The 24014-nt window shown below is 39.7% G+C and overlaps 1 protein-coding gene across 6 annotated transcripts in view; it reads right to left on the reverse strand.

The window, feature by feature from the left end:
* Window positions 1–3347: 3347 nt before the first annotated feature.
* LOC100345657 (probable ATP-dependent RNA helicase DDX60) overlaps window positions 3348–24014 on the reverse strand; it is a 97546-nt gene continuing 76879 nt past the window's right edge. For 5 of the 6 annotated variants that reach the window (XM_008249590.4, XM_008249585.4, XM_008249573.4 and 2 more), the window contains exons 30-38: window positions 23271–23471; window positions 19647–19751; window positions 19239–19380; window positions 15943–16064; window positions 14959–15106; window positions 12900–13042; window positions 9587–9738; window positions 7951–8013; window positions 3348–4383 (exon numbers count right to left, since the gene is read on the reverse strand). In XM_008249590.4, coding sequence (XP_008247812.3) covers window positions 4284–4383; window positions 7951–8013; window positions 9587–9738; window positions 12900–13042; window positions 14959–15106; window positions 15943–16064; window positions 19239–19380; window positions 19647–19751; window positions 23271–23471 — 1176 coding nt within the window. In that variant the 3' untranslated portion in view covers window positions 3348–4283. The remainder of the gene's footprint in view (window positions 4384–7950; window positions 8014–9586; window positions 9739–12899; window positions 13043–14958; window positions 15107–15942; window positions 16065–19238; window positions 19381–19646; window positions 19752–23270; window positions 23472–24014) is intronic. The other variant, XM_051832208.2, reaches the window with a different exon arrangement.

Genomic DNA, 24014 nt, shown 5'->3' on the forward strand with positions numbered 1-24014 from the left:
TATTCTATTTAGTGGCCCCATCTTAATCTTCATATTGCATATCTAAGTGGTTTATGTTAGGATTAAAGTATTAGATTACTCTGAATTTGTTGTATACTTACTTTTACCAGTGATTTTTATACCTTCAGGTATTCTTATATTACACTATAGCTTTTGTTTGTTTTTATTTTAAAGAATCCCTTTTAGCATTTGTTGTAAGATAAGGTGTTTGTGAATTACCTCAGCTTGTTTCTCTGGGAAAATCTTTCCCTCCTCATGTCTAAGCATAGCTTTGGTGAATACAATATTCTTGATTTGCAGGGGGTTTTTCCTTCAGCACTTAAATATATCTCCTCACTCCCTCCAGGCCTGTAAAGGGTGTAAAACCAAGAAGTCTGCTGTTAGGTGTACTGAAATTCCCTTATAAATTATTTTCTGCTTTTTATTTCTTTTCAAAATACTCTTATTTGTCTTTGACTTTTAATAGCTTAATTATTGGGTAATCTTAGGTAATCTTACTTGGGTTGGATCTGATTGATGACCTTTTCCTTCTACGTAAATATTTGATTATTTGTCCATATTAGGTTTCTGCATTTTTGATATGAATAAGTTTTACCTCTTTTCTTTCTGTACTCTCACTTGGACATCAGTGACTCATACATTTATTCTTTTGATGCTGTCCCATGGATCCTATGTGTTTTCTTCATGCCTTTATATTCTTGTTTCTGTTTTATCCTCTGAATATTTCATATCGCCTGTCTTCAAACTACGTTTTTCTGCCTGACCAGTTTTGCTGTTGTGGCTTTCTATTATATTTCCCATTTGTTGGTTTTATTTTTTCAGTTCCAGGGTTTAACGTTTTAAAATTTTACTCCTTTATTAAATTCCTCTGGTATATGTCTGACTTGTTTCTCTGTGCTATTGGAGTTCACTGAGTTTCCTTAAAATAGCTATTTGAATTGTTGGTTTGAGCAACCAGATATTTCATCTCTTTAGAGTTAGTTTTTTTGTACCTTGTCTTGTCCATTTGGTGGTAATTTTCATTCTTATGGATGATGTTGATGTCTATGCATTAAATTATTAGGTATTTTAGTCTTCCTTGCTTTTATTGTCTTTCTGCATCAATGTCTGTCAAAAGGTTCTGTGCAGATTGGCTGTACTTTTCCCTCAGCCCAAGATTGCTGCGTCCTTTTCAACACTTACGGAATCCTAAGCACAGGTTCACTAAATCTTGTGGGGGTCCTGAGATAGGTACAGTGTCCAACCCAAATGAGCCTGGCCAAGGCTATGTGGAATAGCTGACTAGGGGCTCATACCTAGAGGACCCACGGATCATGCTTCTTGCAGCATTTGTTGCTTAATAGCCTCTGATTTGGCAGCTCCTCTGGCTGAGTGTCATTGTGCTCTTAACTCCACTCCTACCCCTACTGTTTGTCTTTAGCTGGCTTCAAGTATGTTAGCCCTGCAGGCACTTGTGATCTTCCTATGGGCCAAGGCAGAGATGAACTTCTGGTGATGGGACACAGTAGGAAATGCTGTTATCATCTTTGAACTCACTTTTTACAGTGTAGAAATAATTAATTCAGGGGACTTTTCCATGCATGGTACTTGGCTGGCTCGGGAGAGAGATTTTGGAGTGACTCAAGAGAGTCACTTCCATTTAAGTCTTATGTTTTTCCTCTTCTCTGAAGTCTCCATTTGAAGTTCTGGGATATTCATTCTGAGTGATTATATTGCTATTGGATAATGGCTAGTAGGTTTTCTATGGGGGAGAGTGAAGTTAGATAACTCCTACTCCACCATTTTGCTGAGGTCCTGCTTTTTATTTTTAATTTATTTTATTTATTTGAAAGACTGAGTTAGAGAGAGGTAGAGATAGAGAGAGAGGTCTTCCATCTGCTGGTTCACTCTCCAGATGGCCTCAACGGCTCGAGCTGCACCGATCCAAAGCTAGGAGCCAGGAGCTTCTTCCAGGTCTCTCACATGGGTGAAGGGGTCCAAGGACTTGGGCCATCCTCCACTGCTATCCCAGGCCATAGCAGAGAACTGGATTGGAAGTGGAGCAGCTGGGATACAAACCGGCACCCATATGGGATGCCAGTGCTTCAGGCCAGGGCTTTAACTCACTGCACCACAGCGCCGGCCCCTGAGGTCCTGCTTTTAAATTCAGCCTTCATAAATTGTTCCAGGTTACTCTTTAAAAGTGTTTGCTAAAAATCAGGGAAGAGATTTGGCCTAGCATGGAAGACACAAATTAAGATGCCCAGGTTCTACATCAGCATACCTGGGTCTGATCCCCAGCTCTAGCTCCTGATTCCAGCTTCCTGCAAATGCAAACCTTGGAGGCAGTGATGCGAGTTCCTTCCACCCAGGTGAATTGCACTGGATTGCATTCCTAAACTCCTGGTTGTGGTCCAGCCATTGCAGGCATCTGGGTAGTGAACCAACAAATGGGAGCTCTCTATTTGTCTCTCTCTGCCTCTTAAAACACAAACAGAAAACCAGGAAACTTCCCATTGGGTCTACCTCAAGGAGGCTAGGAAATCTGAGTTCCCTCTTTTAAGAAGGTTACAGATAGCAAGGATTAATCTTATTTTCCTCTTAAAAACTAGGAAGCCAGGTTGCTCAGTCATATGGAAAAAAACCTGCATATCTCCATCAGATTCATGAAAATATAAGTAGGAGTAGACACCAGTGTGAAATTGTATTAATATTGTTTTTAGATTGGGATGACAAATCATTTTAGCCTGCTGTTCAGATATTACTATGATGCTCATTTAAAATAGACTGTCCAGCTCTCTGCTGTGGCCCGGGAGTGCAGTGGAGGATGGCCCAAGTCCTTGGGCCCTGCACCCGCATGGGAGACCAGGAGAAGCACCTGGCTCCTGGCTTCGGATCAGCGCAGTGTGCCGGCCACAGCAGCCATTGTGGAGTGAACCAATGGAAAAGGAAGACCTTTCTCTCTGTCTCTCTCTCTCTCTCACTGTCCACTCTGCCTGTCCAAAAAAAAAAATAGAGACTGTAACTTGGCATGTGAAAAGACAGCTCCGTTCCAGGGAGTATTCCATCGCTAGACAAACTGAGTCCCATGTATTTTGCTAGGCCAATGGAGTCTATAATCCAGCCTATAAATGGACTCTATAAAAGGGATCATCCTTTGAGACATTATAGGATAGTAGGAGACAGCAGACTGTTTGCTGTGAGAATGAAATGCTCTTCATTCAAATTTCAGGTCTAAAATAAATTCTAGAACTATGACTAGAGGCCAAGGATAGGGAGGGGAGATGAGTATACCTAAGCTGTACTATGTGTAGTGCGTAATTATGTGTGAATGGAATTCTAGATTGAAAATAATGAGATCAATGGTAATGGATTAAACATATTTTATTTCTTGGACATTTACCAGTCACTTTTCCACAATGAAAATATATCAAACCGTTAGCTCTATATCTTCTCTTAAAGCATGACAAGGTTTATACCTTAACTCTTATTTACATTTTCTTAAAGATTTACATTTTTTTTAAAGAAAGGCAGAGTCTGACAGAGACAGAGAGAAGGAGAGAAAAAAAGGGAAGAGAAAAGTCTTCCATCTGTTTGTTCACTCCCCAAATGGCCACAAAGACCATAGCTGAGCCAATCCGAGGCCAGGATCCAGGAGCTTCCTGTGGGTCTCTCGTGTGGTACAGGGACCCAAGGACTTGGACCATCTTCTGCTGCCTTCTCAGGCCCATCAGCAAGGAGCTGGCTAGGAAGTAGAGGAGCCGGGATGCAAATTGGTGCCCACATGGAATGCCAGAGCTGCAGGCGGTAGCTTTACCCACTATGCCACAGCGTCAGCCCCTACATTTTTAGAAAGCAATTTACATTTTACTAGGAGGTACTATCAGTAACTGTATGACCAAGTTATGGAATCCCAGTAATGTTGATTAGAGAGAGAATTTTTACCTTCAGGAGACTCAGAATTTTTTCTAGTCTTAATAAATTTTTACAAGCCTTGACAGTAAGGAAAAAAATATTGAGTAGGTAATATTTGTTTACGCCATGCATTGTAAAAATTATTCTTCAGTTCATACAAAACCCTTGCATATTCTCAGTCAGTACTCATAATGTTGGTAACTCAATAATAATAAAGAAACCAGATTCAGATTTACTGAATAATTTATCCAGAAGCACTCATTCTAGAATGTGCCATATTTGCTAGCAATTGTTTGGTTACTGAGTACTTGCTCTAAAAACCTAAGAATCAAAAATGATTTGTGAAATGCCCATGGCAATATTTTAAGCGGCTTACACAGACTCTGTCTTTAGACTTTTTTAAATTTTTCAAAAAAGGTTTCGCTCAGTTGTTCAAATGCTAAGACAACGTTGTCATCTTCATTTTCACATAGTTCACGTAAGGAAACACTGCAAAAAGGAAAAAAAATTAAAAGGCACCCATTTCAGTGAGGTTGAATATTTTAAGAAGGGCTTTCCCTGGCAAGGCAGAAGCAAATACTATCAGATGATAAAACAATGCTAACATAATAAAAAGAAGAAACATTTATTCCAAAACATTTTGCATAGAAAAAATTAAGATAATGAGACAACACCCATGCAGGTCCTCTCTCTGTTACCAAGAGTACTTGGAAGGCCACGGAATTCCACATAACTCTATCCTTCCTCCCATCAACAGTATGATACACATTCCTTTTCTTTTCTCCATACATCTCCTATGGGATAATTTTTTAGTGTGTGTGTGTGTGTGTGAGAGAGAGAGAGAGAGAGAGACAGACAGACAGACAGACAGACACCGTGTCCAGCATATACTGGAACCCACAGGTAAGCTACCTCTATGAAAAGGAAATATTCCTTTCCAATGCTAGCAGCCTTTAAAAGTTGGAAAAGGCAATGAAACAGATCATCTCCTGGAGCCTCCAGAAGGGAATGCAGCACTGTCAACATCTTGATTTTGGCTCAGTAGGGCCCATTTCAGACTTGTGACTTGCAGGACTGTAAGTCCATGCAATGCTTGTGCTAACTTGCTACAGTGGTTTCAAGAAACTAATGCACAGGTGACAACAACAGGAATAAATGCAAGGATGAGGAATACTGAGCTGCTGTTGCTGTACAGTGGGTTAAGCTGCCACTTGCAACACTGCCATCCCTTATCAGAGTGCTGGTTCAAGGCCTGGCTGTTCCGCTTCTGGTCCAGCTCCCTGCTAATGTGCCCAGGAGGGCAGCAGAAGATGCCTCAAGTATTTGGGCCCTTGCTGCCCATGTGGGAGCCCAGATGCAGTTCTAGGCTCCTGGCTTCAAGCCTGGTCCAGCCCCAGCCACTGGAGCCATGTGGGAAGTAAAACAGCGGATGAAAGTTCTTTCATTATCTTTTTCTACCTCTTTCTCTGTCAGTTTGTCTTTCAAGTAAATAAAATCTTTTAAAAAAATGAACAATACAGCTGAGCTAAGGGCTGAAAAGGATAAGGCTTTGACCTTCTATCAGCCTTTTAGGCTTTGTACCTACAATGTTTCCACTAGCACCTCACTTTTTGCCCTAGCATCCTCACTGACCTACCTTAAAGAATGATCAGACCTGTATGAAACAACACTGATTTACTGTGGAATTAAAGACCTATAATTCAGATTCCTGAGCCTTTCTTCCTGGAAGATATCCCCGCAGATCTCCCATAATGTATATATATTCAAACTCACTATTTTTGGTTTTCAACCCCAAATGTCATCCTCACTCTTTGCTTCTGTGTTTCATTAACTAAAATTGGTCATCTTCACCAACTTCATTAAATTTATTCCCTTTTTTTTTAAGATTTTATTTGAAAGGCAGAGTTACAGAGAAAGAGGGAGACATACACAGAGGTCTTCCATGCACTGGTTCACTCCCCAAATGCCCACAAACAGCCAGTGCTGGGTTAGGCTGAAGCCAGGAACCAGGAGCTTCCTCCAGGTCTCCCATGTAGGTAGCAGGGTCCCAAAGACTTGGGCCTTCTGCTGCTTTCCCAGGCACATTAGCAGATAGCTGGATTGGAAATGGAGCAGCCAGCACTCAAAACAGCACTTATATGGGATGTCAGTGATGCAGTCAGCAGCTTTACCCTCTACGCCTCAATGCTAGCACCTATTCCAACTGCTTTACCCTCTACGCCTCAATGCTAGCACCTATTCCAAATTTCTTTGAATTCTACCTCAGGAGTGTTTCTCTAACTACTCTTTGGCATCATTACTTCTGTTTGCTTCATTCAGACCTTCACTCATTCTTACCTGCATGAACCTTATAGTCTTTGGGTCATTCCTACATATCAATCATATATACAGACCACAGACCCATGCCACACACATGCCTGTTAAGTCCAAACTCTCTAATGTGACCATTAAGACCATTCCTGATACAGATTCAAATTCCGTTGAAAGTCATTTATAACAAGTCAGCATCTTCCCCTATCCCTGTCACAATCCTCATATTCTACATGTTACCATGGTGAGCTTAAAGTCTGACCCATCAGACCTATCCTCATTTCTATACCTTGAAAGCACTATTCTCTCCATCCCATCCTTTCAGAATTAGTGTTTGAGGGATAAGTGGTTGGCCTCATTTGGCCTACTCACATCCCGTATCAGAGTACCTAGATTTGAAATCTGGCTCTGGTTCCTGACTCCAGCTTCCTGCTAATGCAGACCATGGGAGGCAAAAGGTGATGGTTCAAGTGGTTGGGTTCTTGCTACCCACATGGAAGACCTGGATTACATTCCTAGCCTCTAGTTTTGGCCTAGGCCTACCCCTAGCTGTGGTGTGTGTTAGAGAAGTGAGGCAATGTATGGAAGTGTTCTGTCCCTCCCCCTCTCCCCCTCACTCTCTCCACTAAAACAATAAAAAATTTATTTTATTTGAGACTCCTCTGAATCTAAGTAGTTACTCCCATATCTGCCACCATAACAGTTACCATGTGTACATTGTCTACACACATGTTTACTACACTGATTTTTTAAGCAGAAATATATTTAATGATTATATACAAAATGCTTCAAAATATTTCTTAAATCATTAATACTTCATGACTTGTTAGATAAGTACATGGATGAATGATGTCCTAAGCCCAGCTTTTGAGACAGCTCTAAAATCTCTGGAGTTTCTTGGGCTGCTTTGGAGATTATAACTTGTATAACTATGTACCACTGAAGGAGAATAGCCTATCTAGAGATATTTCAGATAGACAAAACAATTTCCTTCCTCTCTAGTAATCCCAGATTTCACCCTCTCTATCTGATTCTGCTCAAAGAAATAAAAAGTTGACTTAATTCACAAGCATTTGACAACAAAAGGATTTGTGGAAACCTAAAGTACATAAGGAACTGATATAACAAAGAAACAGCCATCAAGTATAGAAGGGTATGCAGATTGGAGGTATTAGGAAGGACATTTAACTAGGAAACACTCAATGGCCAATAGAACTAATGGACTGGGGTATGTGCATGAAATTTGGTTCTTCAGTTAAAGACAAAAACAAGAAGACAAGATGAGAAGTCAGCGTCGGGATGAATCCAGGAGAAAACAATGGATAAAGCAAGAGATCCAAGAGTATGCAAATAGATACAAACCAGAAAGCCTGATGGAACCAAAAGGAACCTTCTGAAGTATTATGTATCTGACAAATTGCAAACAATTAAGAATACAGTGTTGGGCGGGGGGGGGGGGGTGTCGATGAGGCTTTAGAATATGCCTGTTGGTGCTTTGGTGCTGTGACTGAGATATAGTTTAAAGAGAACTTAATGTCAAAGTTCAGTTGCGATTAATTCTATCATTGAAATAATACAAAAGGGCTGTGTTAAGAAGTTCTACAGAACCTTTGGGGAGTTGAAATGTATAGTTCACAAGAGGCTCCATGACATCTTCAATATGTGGCTCATAAGTAAGGGGTAAACATTTTTCAAATTACAACTAAGTTGAAAAATCTGAAATCAACATTTCAATGTGTAACACACCTGATAGCTTTAATGGTGAGTGCAAAATCTTTCAATAATATATAAGCTGCTCCTGCATTTAGCCTAGACAAAAAAAAATGAAAATTAATGCTAAAAAACACAAATAACTTCATCTTTTATATTTAAATGTTAAACTTGTCAAGACATATTTCTCAGGATCATTTCTGTCACAGAATTCCATATGATAATTTGAGATATAGTAATGATTATGATTTCATGAATCACAAGTATCACAATTAAGATAATGAAGGATCACAAGAGACTGACCATCTCAGGAGAAAACCAAAGTGAAAAAGTAAAATTCAGGAGGAGTGAGTGGGAGCCAAGATCATATGTGAAGATCCAGATGCACTACTTAATGATTTGGTTACTTTACACCTTATAGTGAGTCAGATGTTACGAAAAAGAAGAACAAAGTGTTGGACATCTGAAGAGTATCAGAATTTTGGGTGTCTTAATTCAGAATTTCTGTCTTGTTGTGACACAATGCCCCTACCCACATCTGCTTGCTCAAAGCCTGGATCAGTTTCTCCACTACCAAGTAAATCCATGAGTGTTTACCTCTGCTTACTATTTTCAAATAAAATTTTATTTGAGAGGCAAAGAGAGCTCCTATTCACTTGTTCATTCCCTGAATTCCTGCAACAACTACTATGTGGGTGACAGGAACGCAATTATTTGAGCCATCACCACTGCTGGCCAGGGTCTGCATTTGCATGAAGCTGGATTCAGGAGTCAGAGCTGGGTATCCAACTCAGGCACCCTGCTATGGACACAAATGTCTTAATCAGCATCTTAACCTCTAGGCAAAACATTCTCCCCTGCCTACTAGTTTTGAAAATTATTTCTTTATTGAAAACCTAAAGCAATTTTTATGTACTCTGTCCTCAGATGTATGAATTGAATATTTGAATTGTACTTCTCTCAGACAGTGGAGAGCATGGATTATGTATTAATAAGTTTTAAAATATTTAATAGAGTGATAAGAATATATCTTTATATATAAATATTTATATCTTTAGAATACGTCTTAAAGTCAAGTGAATTGGCCCAAGTGCCAAGATTCTGATGGTATGCCACACACTAAAACAGTACAGAATGTGTTACTTCTTGCCATTAGTGTTAAAAAAAATACCTAGGGGTAGATGTTTGGCACAGCAGTTTAGATGCCATGTAGCATTCCTGCATCCCATACAAAGTGCTTGAGATTTTAGTCCCAGCTTCACTTCTGATTCCAGGCCTCTACTGATGCACACACTGGGAGGCAGCAGGTGATGGCTCAAGTGGCTGGATTCTTGCCACTGGCATGGGAGACTTGGATTGAGTTCCTGGCTCTTGGCTTTGGCTTGGCTCAGCAACAGCTGTTGCAGGTATTTGGAGAGTGAACCAGCAGATGAAATTTTCCTCTCTCTCTCTCCCCTTTCCACCCTCCCTCTGCCTCACTGTAAGTCTGCTTTTCAAATAAATAAATTTTTTTAAAAATCTAGTATAGTTTATACTTAAAAGTGCATGAAAATTTTTGCTCTAAAATTGATTAAATTTAGTCATTAGATGGAAATAGAGACAAGGATAGAAGTAGGAGAGAAAGAGGGAGAGAAAGAAGGAAGGAGAGAGAGAGAAGACAAGGCACACATACCTATTGTCCTGGACCAATCCCATCAAGGAACCATGTTTGTAGAAATCAAGTGCATAAGCATCAAGTGGAATCCTTCTTCCTTGGTTATCAAATTTCTGCAGCCACAGCACAGGAGCTTGAGTGTGATTGATACCAATTGTGCGCAGAGTAAGCTGAAGAAATAACAATTTCTAATTTGTTATTTATGTAGAAAGAAAGTGCATCATGTTTGTATGGGACCTTATAGCTACATTCCTTTAATAAATGTTCTTAAGGCACACTCTTCATATCAAAGAGGAGGATGCGTTTCACATGTACTGTGGTACACCTGAGCAAGCCTGCAGAATGACTCAATTCCGCCTATGAAAATGATTGCCTCTACTGCATACGAATGCCGAATTCAACCATTCAATCACCAGACTTATGATAAGATTTACCAGGAGAAAAAGGCTGGTGTAAAACGCTATCATTCTCCTTATTGGTGCAGAAAATACCCTTGCCAACAGAGTAACAGGGAGCTGGAGGCTTGCATGTCACAAAAGAAGAATTCAACTCAACAACCATCTTTGGGACCCAGACAACAGAATACACAGTAGGGGGAGGAGAAAGAGGGAAGCAAAAAAGAAGAAAGGAAGAAAGCAAATCATTTCTGCTCATTTATGCAAACTGTACTTGATGGGGTCAAGAGGAACCCTAATATACTGCTAGTGAGACTGTCAACTGGTACAAATACTTCCTAAAATGTGTTAATAGGAGCTTAAAAAGTTGAGTATTTGAATGTTCTTCCTCTCCTATGACACAGAAAATCCTTTAACTCGGAAAACCTAGACCTAAGAGAACCTGTTGCACCAGATATTCCTAGCAAAAATAGAAAGACACTCAACATTTATTAACAGGAGAATAGAGCAGCAGGTTGTTTTGTATTCACTCTATGAAATATTATGAAGTTGGGGCTGGCATTGTGATCTAACGGGTTAAGCTGCTACCTGCAATGCCAGCAGCCCACAGGGGTGCTGCTTCGAGTCTCAGCTGCTCCACTTCCAATCCAGCTCCCTGCTAATCATCTGGGAAAAGCAGAAGATGGCCCGAGTCCTTGGGCCTCTGCACTCACATAGGAGACCAGAGTGAAACCTCTGGCTCCTGGCTTCAGCCTGGCCCAGCCATGGCTGATGTGGCCATTTAGAGTAAACCAGCAGATGGACAATCACTCTCTCCCTCTCTGTAATTCTGCCTTTCAAGTAAATCAATCTTAAGAAAAATATTATGAAGTAAAAACAAAAAAAAGTTCCATGTTGCAACACAGACCAATCACATCAATGAGTATAAAAAAAAGGAACTTCTATGAGACTACAATAAATATTCCTTTACTTTTTGTGACACTCAAGACAAACAAAAATAAGTGATTTACATGGAGTTTTTAAAAAGAAGAATGAGGCTGGCACCGCAGCTTACTTGGCTAATCCTCCACCTGTGGCATTGGCACCCCAGGTTCTAGTCCCAGTCGGGGCGCCGGATTCTGTCCCAGTTGCCCCTCTTCCAGTCTAGCTCTCTGCTGTGGCCCGGGAGTGCAGTGGAGGATGGCCCAGGTCCTTGGGCACTGCACCCGTATGGGACACCAGGAAGAAGCACCTGGCACCTGGCTTCGGATCGGCACAGCGTGCCTGCCGCAGTGGCCATTTGGGGGGTGAACCAATGGAAAAAGGAAGACCTTTCTCTCTGTCTCTCTCTCACTCTCTAACTCTGCCTGTCAAAAAAAAAAAAAAAAAGAAAGAAAGAAAAAGTTTAGGAAACTTTGAGGAGGAAGAGGGGAGACAAGGAAATGAAATAGAGGGAGAGCACAAGGGTCCTCATTTCATCAGTTTTATGCTTCACAGCTTATCTATAAACCACTTAAAGATACACAAGTATGCATACTTGGTATTACATTAAGATATAATATGTAATAGAAGAAAAGTAAGCTTTAAGAGATTAGAGCTTTCTCCAATAAAAGTAAATTTACATTAAGTGGGTAAGGCAAAAGGCATGTTATCCTCAAGCAATTTGCTGATGAGAATCACAGTGCAAGATGTGTCAAGACAGATGGAATCAAACCATTCCTCACCATTTAGAATATCATCAGTAACAACTTTGAGTCAGAATGAGTTCATATTCTAGACCTTAAAGGTCTCTCCTAATTGATGGTGATTATAATAAGACACACATAGGGTAGGCATTTGGCACAGCAGTTAAGATGTTGCTTGGGATGCCTGCATCCCATATCAGAGTGCATGCTTGGAGTACTGGCTCTTCTACTTCCAATTTGGCTTCCAATTTGGCCCCCAAGAGGGAGCAGTGATGGCTTAAGTATTTGGGTTCCTGCCACCCACATGGGAGAAATGTATGGAGTTCTGGGCTCCTGATTTCAGCTTGGAACATCCTTGGCTATTGAGGGCATCCTAAGTAAAGTGAAAATAAATAAAAAAAAATTTAAAAAAATGAACATTCTATGGATCAGTGCCCATCCACAGCCCCATGGAAAAACTTGCACATGGACAGGAAATAAGAGTGAATGGCAAATTCTTCCCATAGATTAATTGTATACTAGAAAAGGAAATTATAATTCATAACTGCATCTTTTTTCAGTACAAACAACTTTATAACTAATCAATTGTTTGTGATCATACAAATAAAATGCAGAAAAAAAGCCTTCATAAAATTATTGTTCTTGTCGCTCCCCCTCTTCGTGGAGGAACGACACAGGACCCTGCGCTGTTCTTTCGTCTGCTCGGCCCTCCCCGGGTTTGCTGCTGGTTCTTCCCGGGTTGGCTACTATCCCTTCCACCTCCGTGGAAGGGCAGTTCCCCCTGGCCGCATTCCCCACTTCCGCAGGGGAGCGGCACACCGCCGGCCGGCTTTCTCGGGGGCTGCACGGGTTCCCTTAGATGTTCCCCATAGATGTTCCTGGTGCATGCCGTCTCTCTCCTCCTTTATAGTCCTCCTCCGCCAATCCCAACTCGGCTGCCCACACGCCGAGTACGCTGCTCTCCTCCAATCAGGAGCAAGTCCTACAGTTTATTAGTTGAACTGGAGGCAGCTGTGCGGAAGCTGTTTACTTCTCTCCCAGCGCCATATTGTGGGAGAGCAGATGCATAGAATAAGTCTTAATTCCAGTAACTCAGTCCAGTCCGGATTGCTCCCCACAGTTCTTATAAACTAAACTTTATTTATTATTTATTTATTTATTATTTACTTTCCAGAATTCCCAATTTTTCCAAAGCATTCTATTCTATGACACCACTCAGACTGGGGTCATGTCCTGCAGATCTGTTATTAATGAATTGTATCCTTCACTTACATGATCTGAAATTCCTGGTTGAAGTAAATCACTATCAAAATTTCCAGACAGACAAGCAAATGGCGAAACGGCTACTCTTGCTTCCTTGCAGTTCATCAAGTGAGACACAAGTTGAGAGCCTTCACATTCTTTACCTGTGAATTCTGACCAAAATAAATTGGGAAAGATAAGTTTTTTGTGTGTTTTGTTTTTCTATTTATTTTGAAAGGCAGAGCTACAGAGAGAGAGAGAGAGTGTTTGTTCATTCTTCCATCTGCTTGTTCACTCCCCAGATGGTTGCAATGACTGGAGCTGCACCATCCGAAGCCAGGAGCCAGGAGCTTTTTCCAGGTTCCCCACACGGGTGCAGGGGCCCAAGGACTTCGGCCGTCTTCCACTGCCTTCTGAGGCCATAGTAGGGAGCTGGATCATAAGTTGGAGCAGTCGGGATTCGAACTGGTGCCCATATGGGATTCTGGCACTGCAGGCAGTGGCTTCCCCAGCTATGCCACAGCACTGGCCCCAAAAGATTAGTTTTTAAAACTCAACCAAATTGTTAAAGCTTCATTCTTGGTGTAGACTGTGCTGCAAGGGGAGCCAGTTGACTTTCCAGGGCCTATATCACAATGAAGCCTGAAAAAGCTACCTCACAGACAGAGGGCAGAACAGCTTGGGACAGACTACACAACAAATTAATTGTTAGTATCATTATTACAAAATTGTTATATTATAGTGGCTTTGGAACAACAGGAATAAAACACTAAATTTAAATTGTATACTCCCACAACAGAGAACTGTTAATAACATGGTACTTTTTACCACTGAATTCAGAGTTTGCCTCAGAATCTTTCTAGACATGGTGTTCCAAGCTGCCACTCTTCATAGGTTTGGAAGTGGCATATAAGAAGAAATACATTTTTTTCCAATCATGCTCTTATGAAGCACCAGACCATACATCCAAATTGGGTTTGTATTAGAGGCAGAACAGTCACGCACCATCAGTGCCCCTCCTCTGTGAGGTTCACGGTGGTCCACCATTATTGCCTAATTTCGTTCATGCCCCTTCCTATTTTATCAGGGTCCAGGAAGCTACAAGCTCTATCTATTTGAATTTTCCCCACTGGAGATGCTAGGGTATAGTGAAACAAAGAAGTTGCTACCCACAGCTCAGTGCTTTCCCTTTATCTATCACCTTTTTATTTCCCTAGAAGGTTTCCATGGATTAGTTCATTAAAAAAAAAAAATAATGGGGCTGGTGTGGCTTAGCAGGTAAAGCTACCGCTTGAGATGTCACCAGTTCGAGACCCGGCTGCTCCACTTCCCATCCAGCTCCCTGCTAATGTGTCTGGGAAAGCAGTGGAAGATGGTCCAAGTGCTTGGGCTCCTGCACCCACGTGGGAGACCTGGATGAATCTCCTGGCTCCTGGCTTCAGCCTGGCCCAGCCCTGGCCATTGTAGCCATTGGGGGAGTGAACCAGTGGATGGAAGACCTCTTTCTCTGTAACTCTGCCTTTCAAATTAATAAAATAAATCTTTAAAAAAGTAAAAACATACATGAATGTTCTTTACTACCTGCCAAACACTATCTTAAGATATTGACATATATTGATTATGCAAAGCTTACCAATACTAAGTAGATAATGTTATTTCCTTTCTCATATATCTGTTGAGGAAAATTAAGCCATGAATTTGCTTGCCCAAGATCTCAGATGATTAAGTACTAGAGCCTGACTTTGGACCTGAGGAGGAATCTGCCAGAGTCTATGTTCATGAACTCTAAGCATATTTTCCCTCAAGATAAAGAGTGACAGAATTAGTTTTTGTCTTAATCTCAGAGTTGTGCTTAATCCATTTTTCAGGTTCAGTCCCAAAGCAGCCTTTAAACAACATGCTTTATAAATGACTCCATTAGGTTTCATTGTCCTTGTCCTTTTCTAATTATTTTAACTCTCTCTGGAAAGCAGGTGGAGTGTCCTCATTCCAGGGGCATTCCTGGAACTCCTCCCTTCTGAAAAAAATATTCTTCTGCAAGATTTTCTGTTTTTCCAGTTGTTCCACAGTGGAGATAAAATGCACTTACCAATTTTTGATAATGGAAGTTCATATTCCTGTTTCATATCAGCCAATTTGGAAACGATTTGTAGGAAAGAGGCAAAGTCCTTTGTAACATTCATGTTATATTCATTTAAAGCAGCACTGAAATCTTCAGGAAGATCATCAAGGAATACCTAGAGGTCAAACATTTTCGTAAAGAGGTGTCTACGTTCCTTGAAAACTGAATCTTCGGAAGAACATTGCAATAGAATTCTATAGTTATCTGCTTATTCAATGATGCCATTGTTTCATTCTTTGATTTGTGGAGTTGAGGTAATATTTGTTTTTTGTTTCTATTTTCATTTACAAAAAATAGCTTCTTTCATTGTATTTGTAATGACTGTTTGTAATAGAGATATGGACTCTTCTAAGTTGAATGTAACTTTACTTAAACAGAGTGCTTATATAACATTTCAAGGATGCACACGTAATGAAAGAGTGATGATCAGTCAATGACTAAAGCGTGGTTACGAGTATAGAGGACAGTCAGTGAGGGCACAGATGGCTAATTCAACATAGTGGGGTTAGACAATACAAATTAACTCTTCATTTTTTTATCCACAGTATCTTTTCACTGAGATTTCCAGTATAAACCTATTTCTTGCCCATATTCCCACCTGAAGGTAAAAAGATCCCAAGGGAACTGTTGATTCAAGGAGGAAGAAGTCTGTTTGTTTCATGTAAATGTAGAATTATGTATACATTTTGAGGTTACTTAATGCTGTAGTTTGATGAGTACTTTATAAAATGAGAAACATGAATTGGACTTTGATAGTTATTTTGCTTGTGGGATTAACCTTTGATATATTTACAGAAGCAGACATCTGAACTACAAATTAAATACCACATTGATTATAAGAAGAAAACAATTTTTATAAAACAAATGAACTATCCAATGTTAATAAAAGTTTCTTATAGGATCTATTTAATGCTGTTAACTATTAAATTTTATTAGAGTCATACATTTTACCTTTGACTGATAAAACTTTAAGGTAGTATCTTGGAACTTTGCTGGAAGATACCTTCTTCCAAACAGATTTGCCAATACCAATAATAACTTTTCCATAGTATCTTGGGAAAAATGCTTTGAGCCTATTCAAAATAAAGGATTTTGTTAAAAATGTGAAATTATATTATATTATATTATATTATATTATTTCATATTTAAATTGAATATGATATTTCCTGGAAACTAAGCTTTTGTGGCAGCTGAGTAAGGACTACATTTGCTGACAGTTTTCTTCTGTGTTGACTTTTTCATTCTTGTCACTCTCACCATAGTTCGGTTCCTAGTCATCCCAACCTTAAATTGCCACGTCACTTTCCCTAGATTTCCTTACTTTAGCCTATCCTAGTAAAGGATCAGTTGCCCTAAAGAATCTCACAATGACTTTTTTCTCATCTACAAGCCTCTGATATCTCCATGCTTTCCAAACAAAATCTAACTTCCTTAGTTTAGCATTTTCGTCTTTTTAAAATTCAGCCCACAAATACTCTCCCAGCATTATCTGCCAACTGCCACTCATAGTGAGTTATTGTTAACTTGAGTTACTTCAGGTAAGCACTTTTCTATAGTGTTTAAAAACTTGCTACATTTATATTGCAACACTGTTGATAAAAGATGAAATCAACAGAGATGTCCATAAGTAGATGAACAGACTAAGAAAATGTGATATAGATATATAATGGACTATTATTCAGTTATAACAAAGAATGGAATCCTGTCATTTGCAGCAAAATAGATAGAACTAAAGGACATGTTGAGTAAAATAAGCCAGAAGTAGAAACACAAATATCACATGTTATTTCTCAAATAGAAACACTGAAAAAGAAAAAGTTGATGTAAAAATTCCAACAGTGTAATTAGAAACTGCATGGGGGGAATAGGGGGAGGTTGGGCAATAGATACCAAAGCAGTCAGTGAGAAGGAACCGTGGAGAGACTATACTTAACAACATATTCTTTTTATTTTGAAAAACTAAGAAAACCTGGAAGGCTCCAAACATTAAGAAATGATAAGGAGGGGCCGGCACAATGGCATAGAGGGTTAAGCTGCTGCCTGTAACTCCAGCATTCCATATGGGCACTGGTTTGAGTTCCAGCTGCTCCAGTTACAATCTAGCTTCCTGCTAGTGTGCCTAGGAAAGCAGTGGAAAATGGCCTGGGTGCTTGGGCCTCTGCACCCACATGGGAGACTTGGATGAAGCTCCTGGCTCCTGGCTTCAGCTTGGCTCAGCCCTGGCTATTGTGGCCATTTGGGAAGTAAACCAATGGTTCACTGTTTAAGATATTTCTCTAACTCTGACTTTCAAATAAAAATAGATACATCTTTAAGCAAAAAATCTATGTGTATATAAAGAAGTGATAAGGAAAAGAAAATGCTAATTACCTGATTTGATCAGTACATGCTGTATTTATGTATTAAATATGACATGTACCCCATAAATATGTACAAATACTATATGCTAAGCAAAAATTTTAAAAATGTGTTAATTTTTTCCAAAATGCTACCTTTAATAACTTAGGTTCTGGAATCAGACTACTTATAAATAAATCTTGATTCTGACTTATTGAACTTATGGGATGATGTGAATTTATTTAACTTCTCTGTGCCCCAGTGTCATTTCCCAAATGATGCTAGTCTTAGTACCTGCCTCATAAAGTTGTCAAATTTTCCATACCCAGGATTACACACATACCTACCCCCACATCAGTCAACACAACTGTACATGTGGTTGCCTGAAATCATTTACCTTACGGAGTTTTTGGAAGAATGGTGTTTTTGTTTTGTTTTGTTTTTGAAAGTTTTACTTATTTATTTCCAAGTCAGAGCTACAGAGAGAGAGGGAGAGACAGAGGGACAGAAAGATCTATCCACTGGTTTATTCCCCAGATGGCTGCAATGACAAGGACTGAGCCAGGCTGAAATCGAGAGCCAGATGCTTCTTCCAGGTCTCCCACATGGGTGGCAGGGATCCAAACACTTGGGCCATGTTCCACTGCTTTTCCCAAGCCATTAGCCAGAGAGCTGGATTGGAAGTGGAGCAGCCAGAATACAAACTGGTGTCCATATGGAATGCTAGCATCACATGCAGTGGCTTTAGCCACTATGCCGCAACACTGGTCCCAAGAATGGTATTTTTTTAGTACCCTTGTTTCACAGAACAATTCATGTTTAGAGCAAGGTGACTGAACCTATTATGCAAAGTAGAATGTTCTATTGATTAATGGTTGAAGATAAAGTAATGTTGTGAAAGATATTGAATTCACTAGCATTAGAAAATATAACTAGGAGCCGCGGCTGTGGCACAGTGGATTAACACCCTGGCCTGAAGTGCTGGCATCCCATATGGGCGCTGGTTTGAGACCCGGCTGCTCCACTTCCGATCCGATCTCTGCTGTGGCCTGGGAAAACAGTGGAAGATGACCCAAGTCCTTGGGTCCCTGCACCTGTGTGGGAGACCCGAAGGAAGCTCCTGGCTCCTGACTTAGGATCAGCACAGCTCTGGCCGTTGTGGCCAACTGGGGAGTGAACCATTGGATGGAAGACTTCTCTCTCTCTCTCTTTCTGCCTCTCCTCTCTCTGCGTAATTCTGACTTTCAAATAAATAAATAAACCTTTAAAAAATATAACTCTATATACAAATATAAAAGGAAATATTTATTTTAGGAACACTGTATAAAGGATTTATTGTTTAAATGTACCACAAACTGTGGAAAATGGAATCCATTAAAAAATTTATAGGGCATGAACAAAATTTTGGTGTTTTAGAAAACAAGATTCTAGATTATACAATATAATGCTACCTATGTAAGTATGCCATATAATTACATTCAAAGAAAATTTGATTAAAAGAAAATATTCATAAATAGAGTGATTATTTGTGGATAGTGGAATTATGAGTAATCTTATTTTTAACATGGTTTCAACTATCTTTTTGCTAGGATAAACACATATTATATTTAAGTAAATATTCTTTATATTTATGTATTATTTGCTATGTTCTGGATCCTAGAGGGCAAGGAAAGACTGAAGGTAATTCCCCAGAAAAGTAGAAATTATAAAATAGGTGTCACAAAGTCTGTCTCTCCCAAATAATCTGTATTAGTACATATTTCACATTGTTTTCTCTGATTTGGGTACCTGTAAATTATTTACATATTCACTGTATTTTTTTTTGTTGAAAAAATATTCCCAAATTGCCGACTTTCTACAGATCCATTAGTGGTTTTAAACTATATATGCACATGAAAGCTCAAGCTTACCTTTCGTGGTAGGCTGGCAAAGATTATGGAAAAGTCCTCTTACAAGAAAATAGACAAAAACGAGATTAGAAGGCTCATGATAATGCAAATGTGATACAAGTCCAGCAAAACCCATTGGGTTACCTTCTTGATCTATATAGCCCTAAAAAACAAAAAGAATTCATTAGTTTGACTAAACTCACTACATAATTACTTACACAACTGCTTATTAGGTGCTAGTTTATAATGGTATTTAATGCCAATATGTGACATAGATAACTATTACATACTCCAACTTTGATAATTATGTCAATTATTAGTAATATTAATCATTGGATATAACCTTCAAAAGACGACATTTAGTTCAACATGACAAGGAATCTGCCTATCAGCAGTGCTACTGCACCAGAAGACAAAGCACAAGCATACCTCTTTCATCAGGAATTGCAAAGAAAACAAGAAGTAAAGTTTTAGCATCTCCATGACTCTGGGTTGTTTGAAGGACAGCAGTGAATGCTTGAGCACAGACAGCACCTTTAAGAAATAGGACTTTTGTTTACTCCGTGTTAAGTGTTATGACATACATAATAACCTATATTATAAAATGTATATCAGCAATACATTAGGTTCGATTTTACATTATTGTACTATGATCTTACATGTCACACCCTTCCTTTAGCACAGTAGAACACATAAAATAGAACTGTCAGAAAAGAAACACTGCCAAATAAACTGATAATAAAAGCCATTTCAGGGGGCTGGCATGGTGGCACAGCAGGTAAAGCTGTGTCCTGGCTGCCACCTACATGGGAGACATGGATGAAGCTTCTGGCTCCTGGCTTTGGCTTGGCCAACCCTGGCTGTTGTGGTCATCTGGGGAGAGAACCAGAGGACAGAAGATCTCTCTCTCTCTCTGCCTCTCCCTCTCTGTCTTAACTCTGCTTTTTAGTTTTTTTTTTTTTTTTCATGCTATTCCAGTTTGAGTTTATAACTCCTGAATTGTTCTGGAAGAGAAAAAGATCCATTAGTCCATGTTGTATAATTGGTGCAAAAATAATAGAACTAGGTTTTTTAAAACAAAAAAAAATTCTGCTTGGTTTCTAGTGTAAAGCAGTACTGAGGTTCACAGGTATTTCAGCTTCACAATAAGAGGAAAACCCCACCATCACTGGCTGCCTTTGGACCGGAGAGTGTATAGAACCTTGGAAGAATCTGTATTTACTTTAAGCCCAGTGGTCTAGAGGAAGGAAGAAAGGACAGAGGAGGAAGGGATGTACTTTCCAGCTCCTGCTCTGCTGGGTGATACTTTTTAAGGCAGCAAAAGTAGCTTTTCCTACAAACTCCTCTCCCTCAGATGCCACATTTATTCAGAGGTGGCAAGAGTCAGCAAACAGTGGAGCAGTTAAGGACCTGAGCAATGATGCATGGTGGGTCACTGTAACTTTAGTGGTGTAGCCTCCATAGTTTTATTAAAACAGCAAGAATCCTGACATCACTGTACACTGTAGTCTCTAGTCATTAATTATACAGATGTAATCAGTGCATTAGCAAGGCTAGCAGCAGAAGACAGGTCATCTTTCAGTTCTGAAAAGCTACAAAAGATGATCTCGTACTGATACTTGGGCCAAAAACTATCCACCCGGCCTCAGATCTCAAAGGGCATTCAAACAGCAATGAGGTGCACAGAGTGAAGCCAGAAGAATTTCATATACCATACTGCTAGGCAAACCACTAGATTTTGGCAGATATATCTTCATTCATATATGAGAAAACAGAAAAACCCATAAGAGATCAATTTCTATAGATATTTGCAAGATTGTTCAGTCATACCACAAATATATACTGAATGTCTGTACCAAAAAAGACAACAAACACAGTTGGCCTTAGAGTACTTAACAATTCATTGGGAAATATAGAGAAAATAACCAAATATGATAGAGGTACAGAGATGACATACATAAGACAGATGATAGATTTGATGCTATATAAGAAATGATGAGTACTGAATAAGGAGCATTGTCAAAAAGGCAGATAGGGAAGCACTTAAACTTTAGAAGGGAAGGAGAAGGTAGGCTTCACTAAGTAATGATGAAGCTAAGAATTTATGAAGGAAAAGAAGAAGCAAGGTCATGCACATATCTGAGGGAAGATGTTAGAAATAAAAGAAACAGCAAGAGCTGTGGTCTTCATACTGCACTGTGCCTGGAGTGTTCATGAAACAGACAGTGGGCCATGTGGAAGAACAGTTCCAGTTAATGAGATCAGATTCTACACAGCCTCCCAGACTAGGACAAGAATATTAACTTCTACTGTAAAAAGAAAAAGGTCTGACCTATGAAAATTGTCTTCTGTATACAGCAAAATTGTTTTGGAAAATTATTTGCATCCTCCATGGAAGCCAAATGACATGGCTTCTAAGAGAGAGGGCACAGCAACTTATGGTATATAGATAATATAAATTGGCATTCTAAAAATAATACCTTTCCATGATATGAAAGAGGGACAAATAAAGTGGTGAACAAGTTCAGAAAAGCATAGAAGTACCGGAGCAGAATTAGAATCTGCTTTTGTATTACTAAAGAACAGAACTGACACTATGAAGAGCTGTACCAGTGAAGCAGAGGTAAGTTTTGTATATATTCTCTCATAAAGATTGAAAAATTGCAATGAAGATCCAAAAAGGGGGTTTCAAATTAAAAATTATAACTTTTCCTAGAAAATAAATTGAACAATTAAGCAAACAAATAGGGAAATGATTTAAGAAATATTTTTTTCAGTTAATGAAATGTCAGAGCATTGCATAACCATGGGAATATACTTAATGCTACCAAACTGTGCACTTAACGTGATTAAGATGGTAAATTTTAATCTAAAATGATCAAATACGTAGGACCAGCCAACAAATCACAGGAGACCTAGATTAATTACTGCCTCAGCAAACAGCATTTATTTAACTGGGCACACTTATTCACATACCAAAACAGGCAAGAATAGGTCTCTTTTAACAATGCATCTTCAAAGAGACAAAAATCAGTTTATTATGAATTTTAAATCTCATTTTGGGTTTGGACACAAAATATTTAAGTAAATCAGATAAATTTTATAACCTTATTCTGAAGTCTGATTAGATTTAACTACATCAGTATTTAAAAACCTAATGCACATTCTTGCCTAGAAAAAATGACTAGAAAAACTGCTTAAATGATAATATGATCGTCTTTAGATATTAGACTTAGGTAGGCATGAACACTTTCTATTCTTCTTTCAACTTTCTACATTTCCCAAATATTATTTCAAAAAGTTAGGTTGCTTTCCTGTGAAAAATAAACTTACTAATTACAAAATCATAAAAATAAATCTGCTTGTTTCTAATTGGTAGAACCAATAATCAAATCTTTTTAAAATCCATTTCCAATATCCTTAACTGCTGCCTATGAAATGTAACACTAATCCAGCGTGATTCCCAGTGCCCATCCAGACACAAATTCTAGGTCTGATAATGGAACCAAATATAACTGATCATTCTCTTAGTGGTTCCCAATCTTTTCCCATTTAAGACTTTTTTTTTTTTTTTTTGGATAGGCAGAGTGGACAGTGAGAGAGAGAGACAGAGAGAAAGGTCTTCCTTTTGCCGTTGGTTCACCCTCCAATGGCCGCCGCGGCCGGCGCGCTGCGGCCGGCTCACCGCGCTGATCCGGTGGCAGGAGCCAGGAGCCAGGAGCTTTTCCTGGTCTCCCATGGGGTGCAGGGCCCAAGTACTTGGGCCATCCTCCACTGCACTCCCTGGCCACAGCAGAGAGCTGGCCTGGAAGAGGGGCAACCGGGACAGAATCCGGCGCCCCGACCGGGACTAGAACCCGGTGTGCCGGCGCCGCTAGGCAGAGGATTAGCCTAGTGAGCCGCGGCGCCGGCCCCCATTTAAGACTTTATAAAGCATTAATAAGACTGGTGAACATTAAGAGTAATGGCTACAAACTTCCAAAAGAACAGCAGACTCAACCACAGTCAGGTCAGTGATGAAGACTGAACCTCAGACAGTGGCCAGCGCAGTACCTTGGCCTTGGCGTCCTCTGGGTCATCTCCCCTGGAAACCAACAGCATGAGTCGCAGGATCAAGGTGATGCTGAAAGGGAACTGTCCTCGCAGTTCAGGAACTTTGGATTTTATGAGTTTTTCTATTTTGGGCAATGGAATATTAAAGAAATACACATCTCCTAGATGGTCCTGGCCTCGTCTTCCAGCCCGACCAGACATCTGGAAACAGAACAGAATCACAACTTGAAAAATCTCTAAATACTTTCCCTATCACAGTTTAAAAACTGAACCTATTACATTGTTTTGGAGAAAGTAAATTGTGCCTATGTCCAACCATTAATTAATTGAAACTAATGTCCAGTTAGTAAGGCTTAGAAGACTTGCCATGACTGAGACAGAGTTGGACAACTATACACTTATCATTATGATATACTTTTTTCATGCTACTAATCATACTAGGCATTTATATAATGATCTTTTTTTATTTTTATTTTTTGACAGGCAGAGTTAGAGAGTGAGAGAGTGCGTGTGAGAGAGAGAGAGAGAGAGAAAGGTCTTCCTTTTTCCATTGGTTCACCCCCCAAGTGGCCACTATGGCCAGCACACTGTGCCAATCTGAAGCCAGGAGCCAGATGCTTCCTCCTGGTCTCCCATGCGGGTGCAGGGCCCAAGGACCTGGGCCATCCTCCACTGCACTCCCGGGCCACAGCAGAGAGCTGGACTGGAAGAGGAGCAATCAGGACAGAATCCGGCGTCCCAACC

Source organism: Oryctolagus cuniculus, chromosome 2, assembly GCF_964237555.1.
Source record: "Oryctolagus cuniculus chromosome 2, mOryCun1.1, whole genome shotgun sequence".
NCBI classification, from domain to species: Eukaryota; Metazoa; Chordata; class Mammalia; order Lagomorpha; family Leporidae; genus Oryctolagus; species Oryctolagus cuniculus.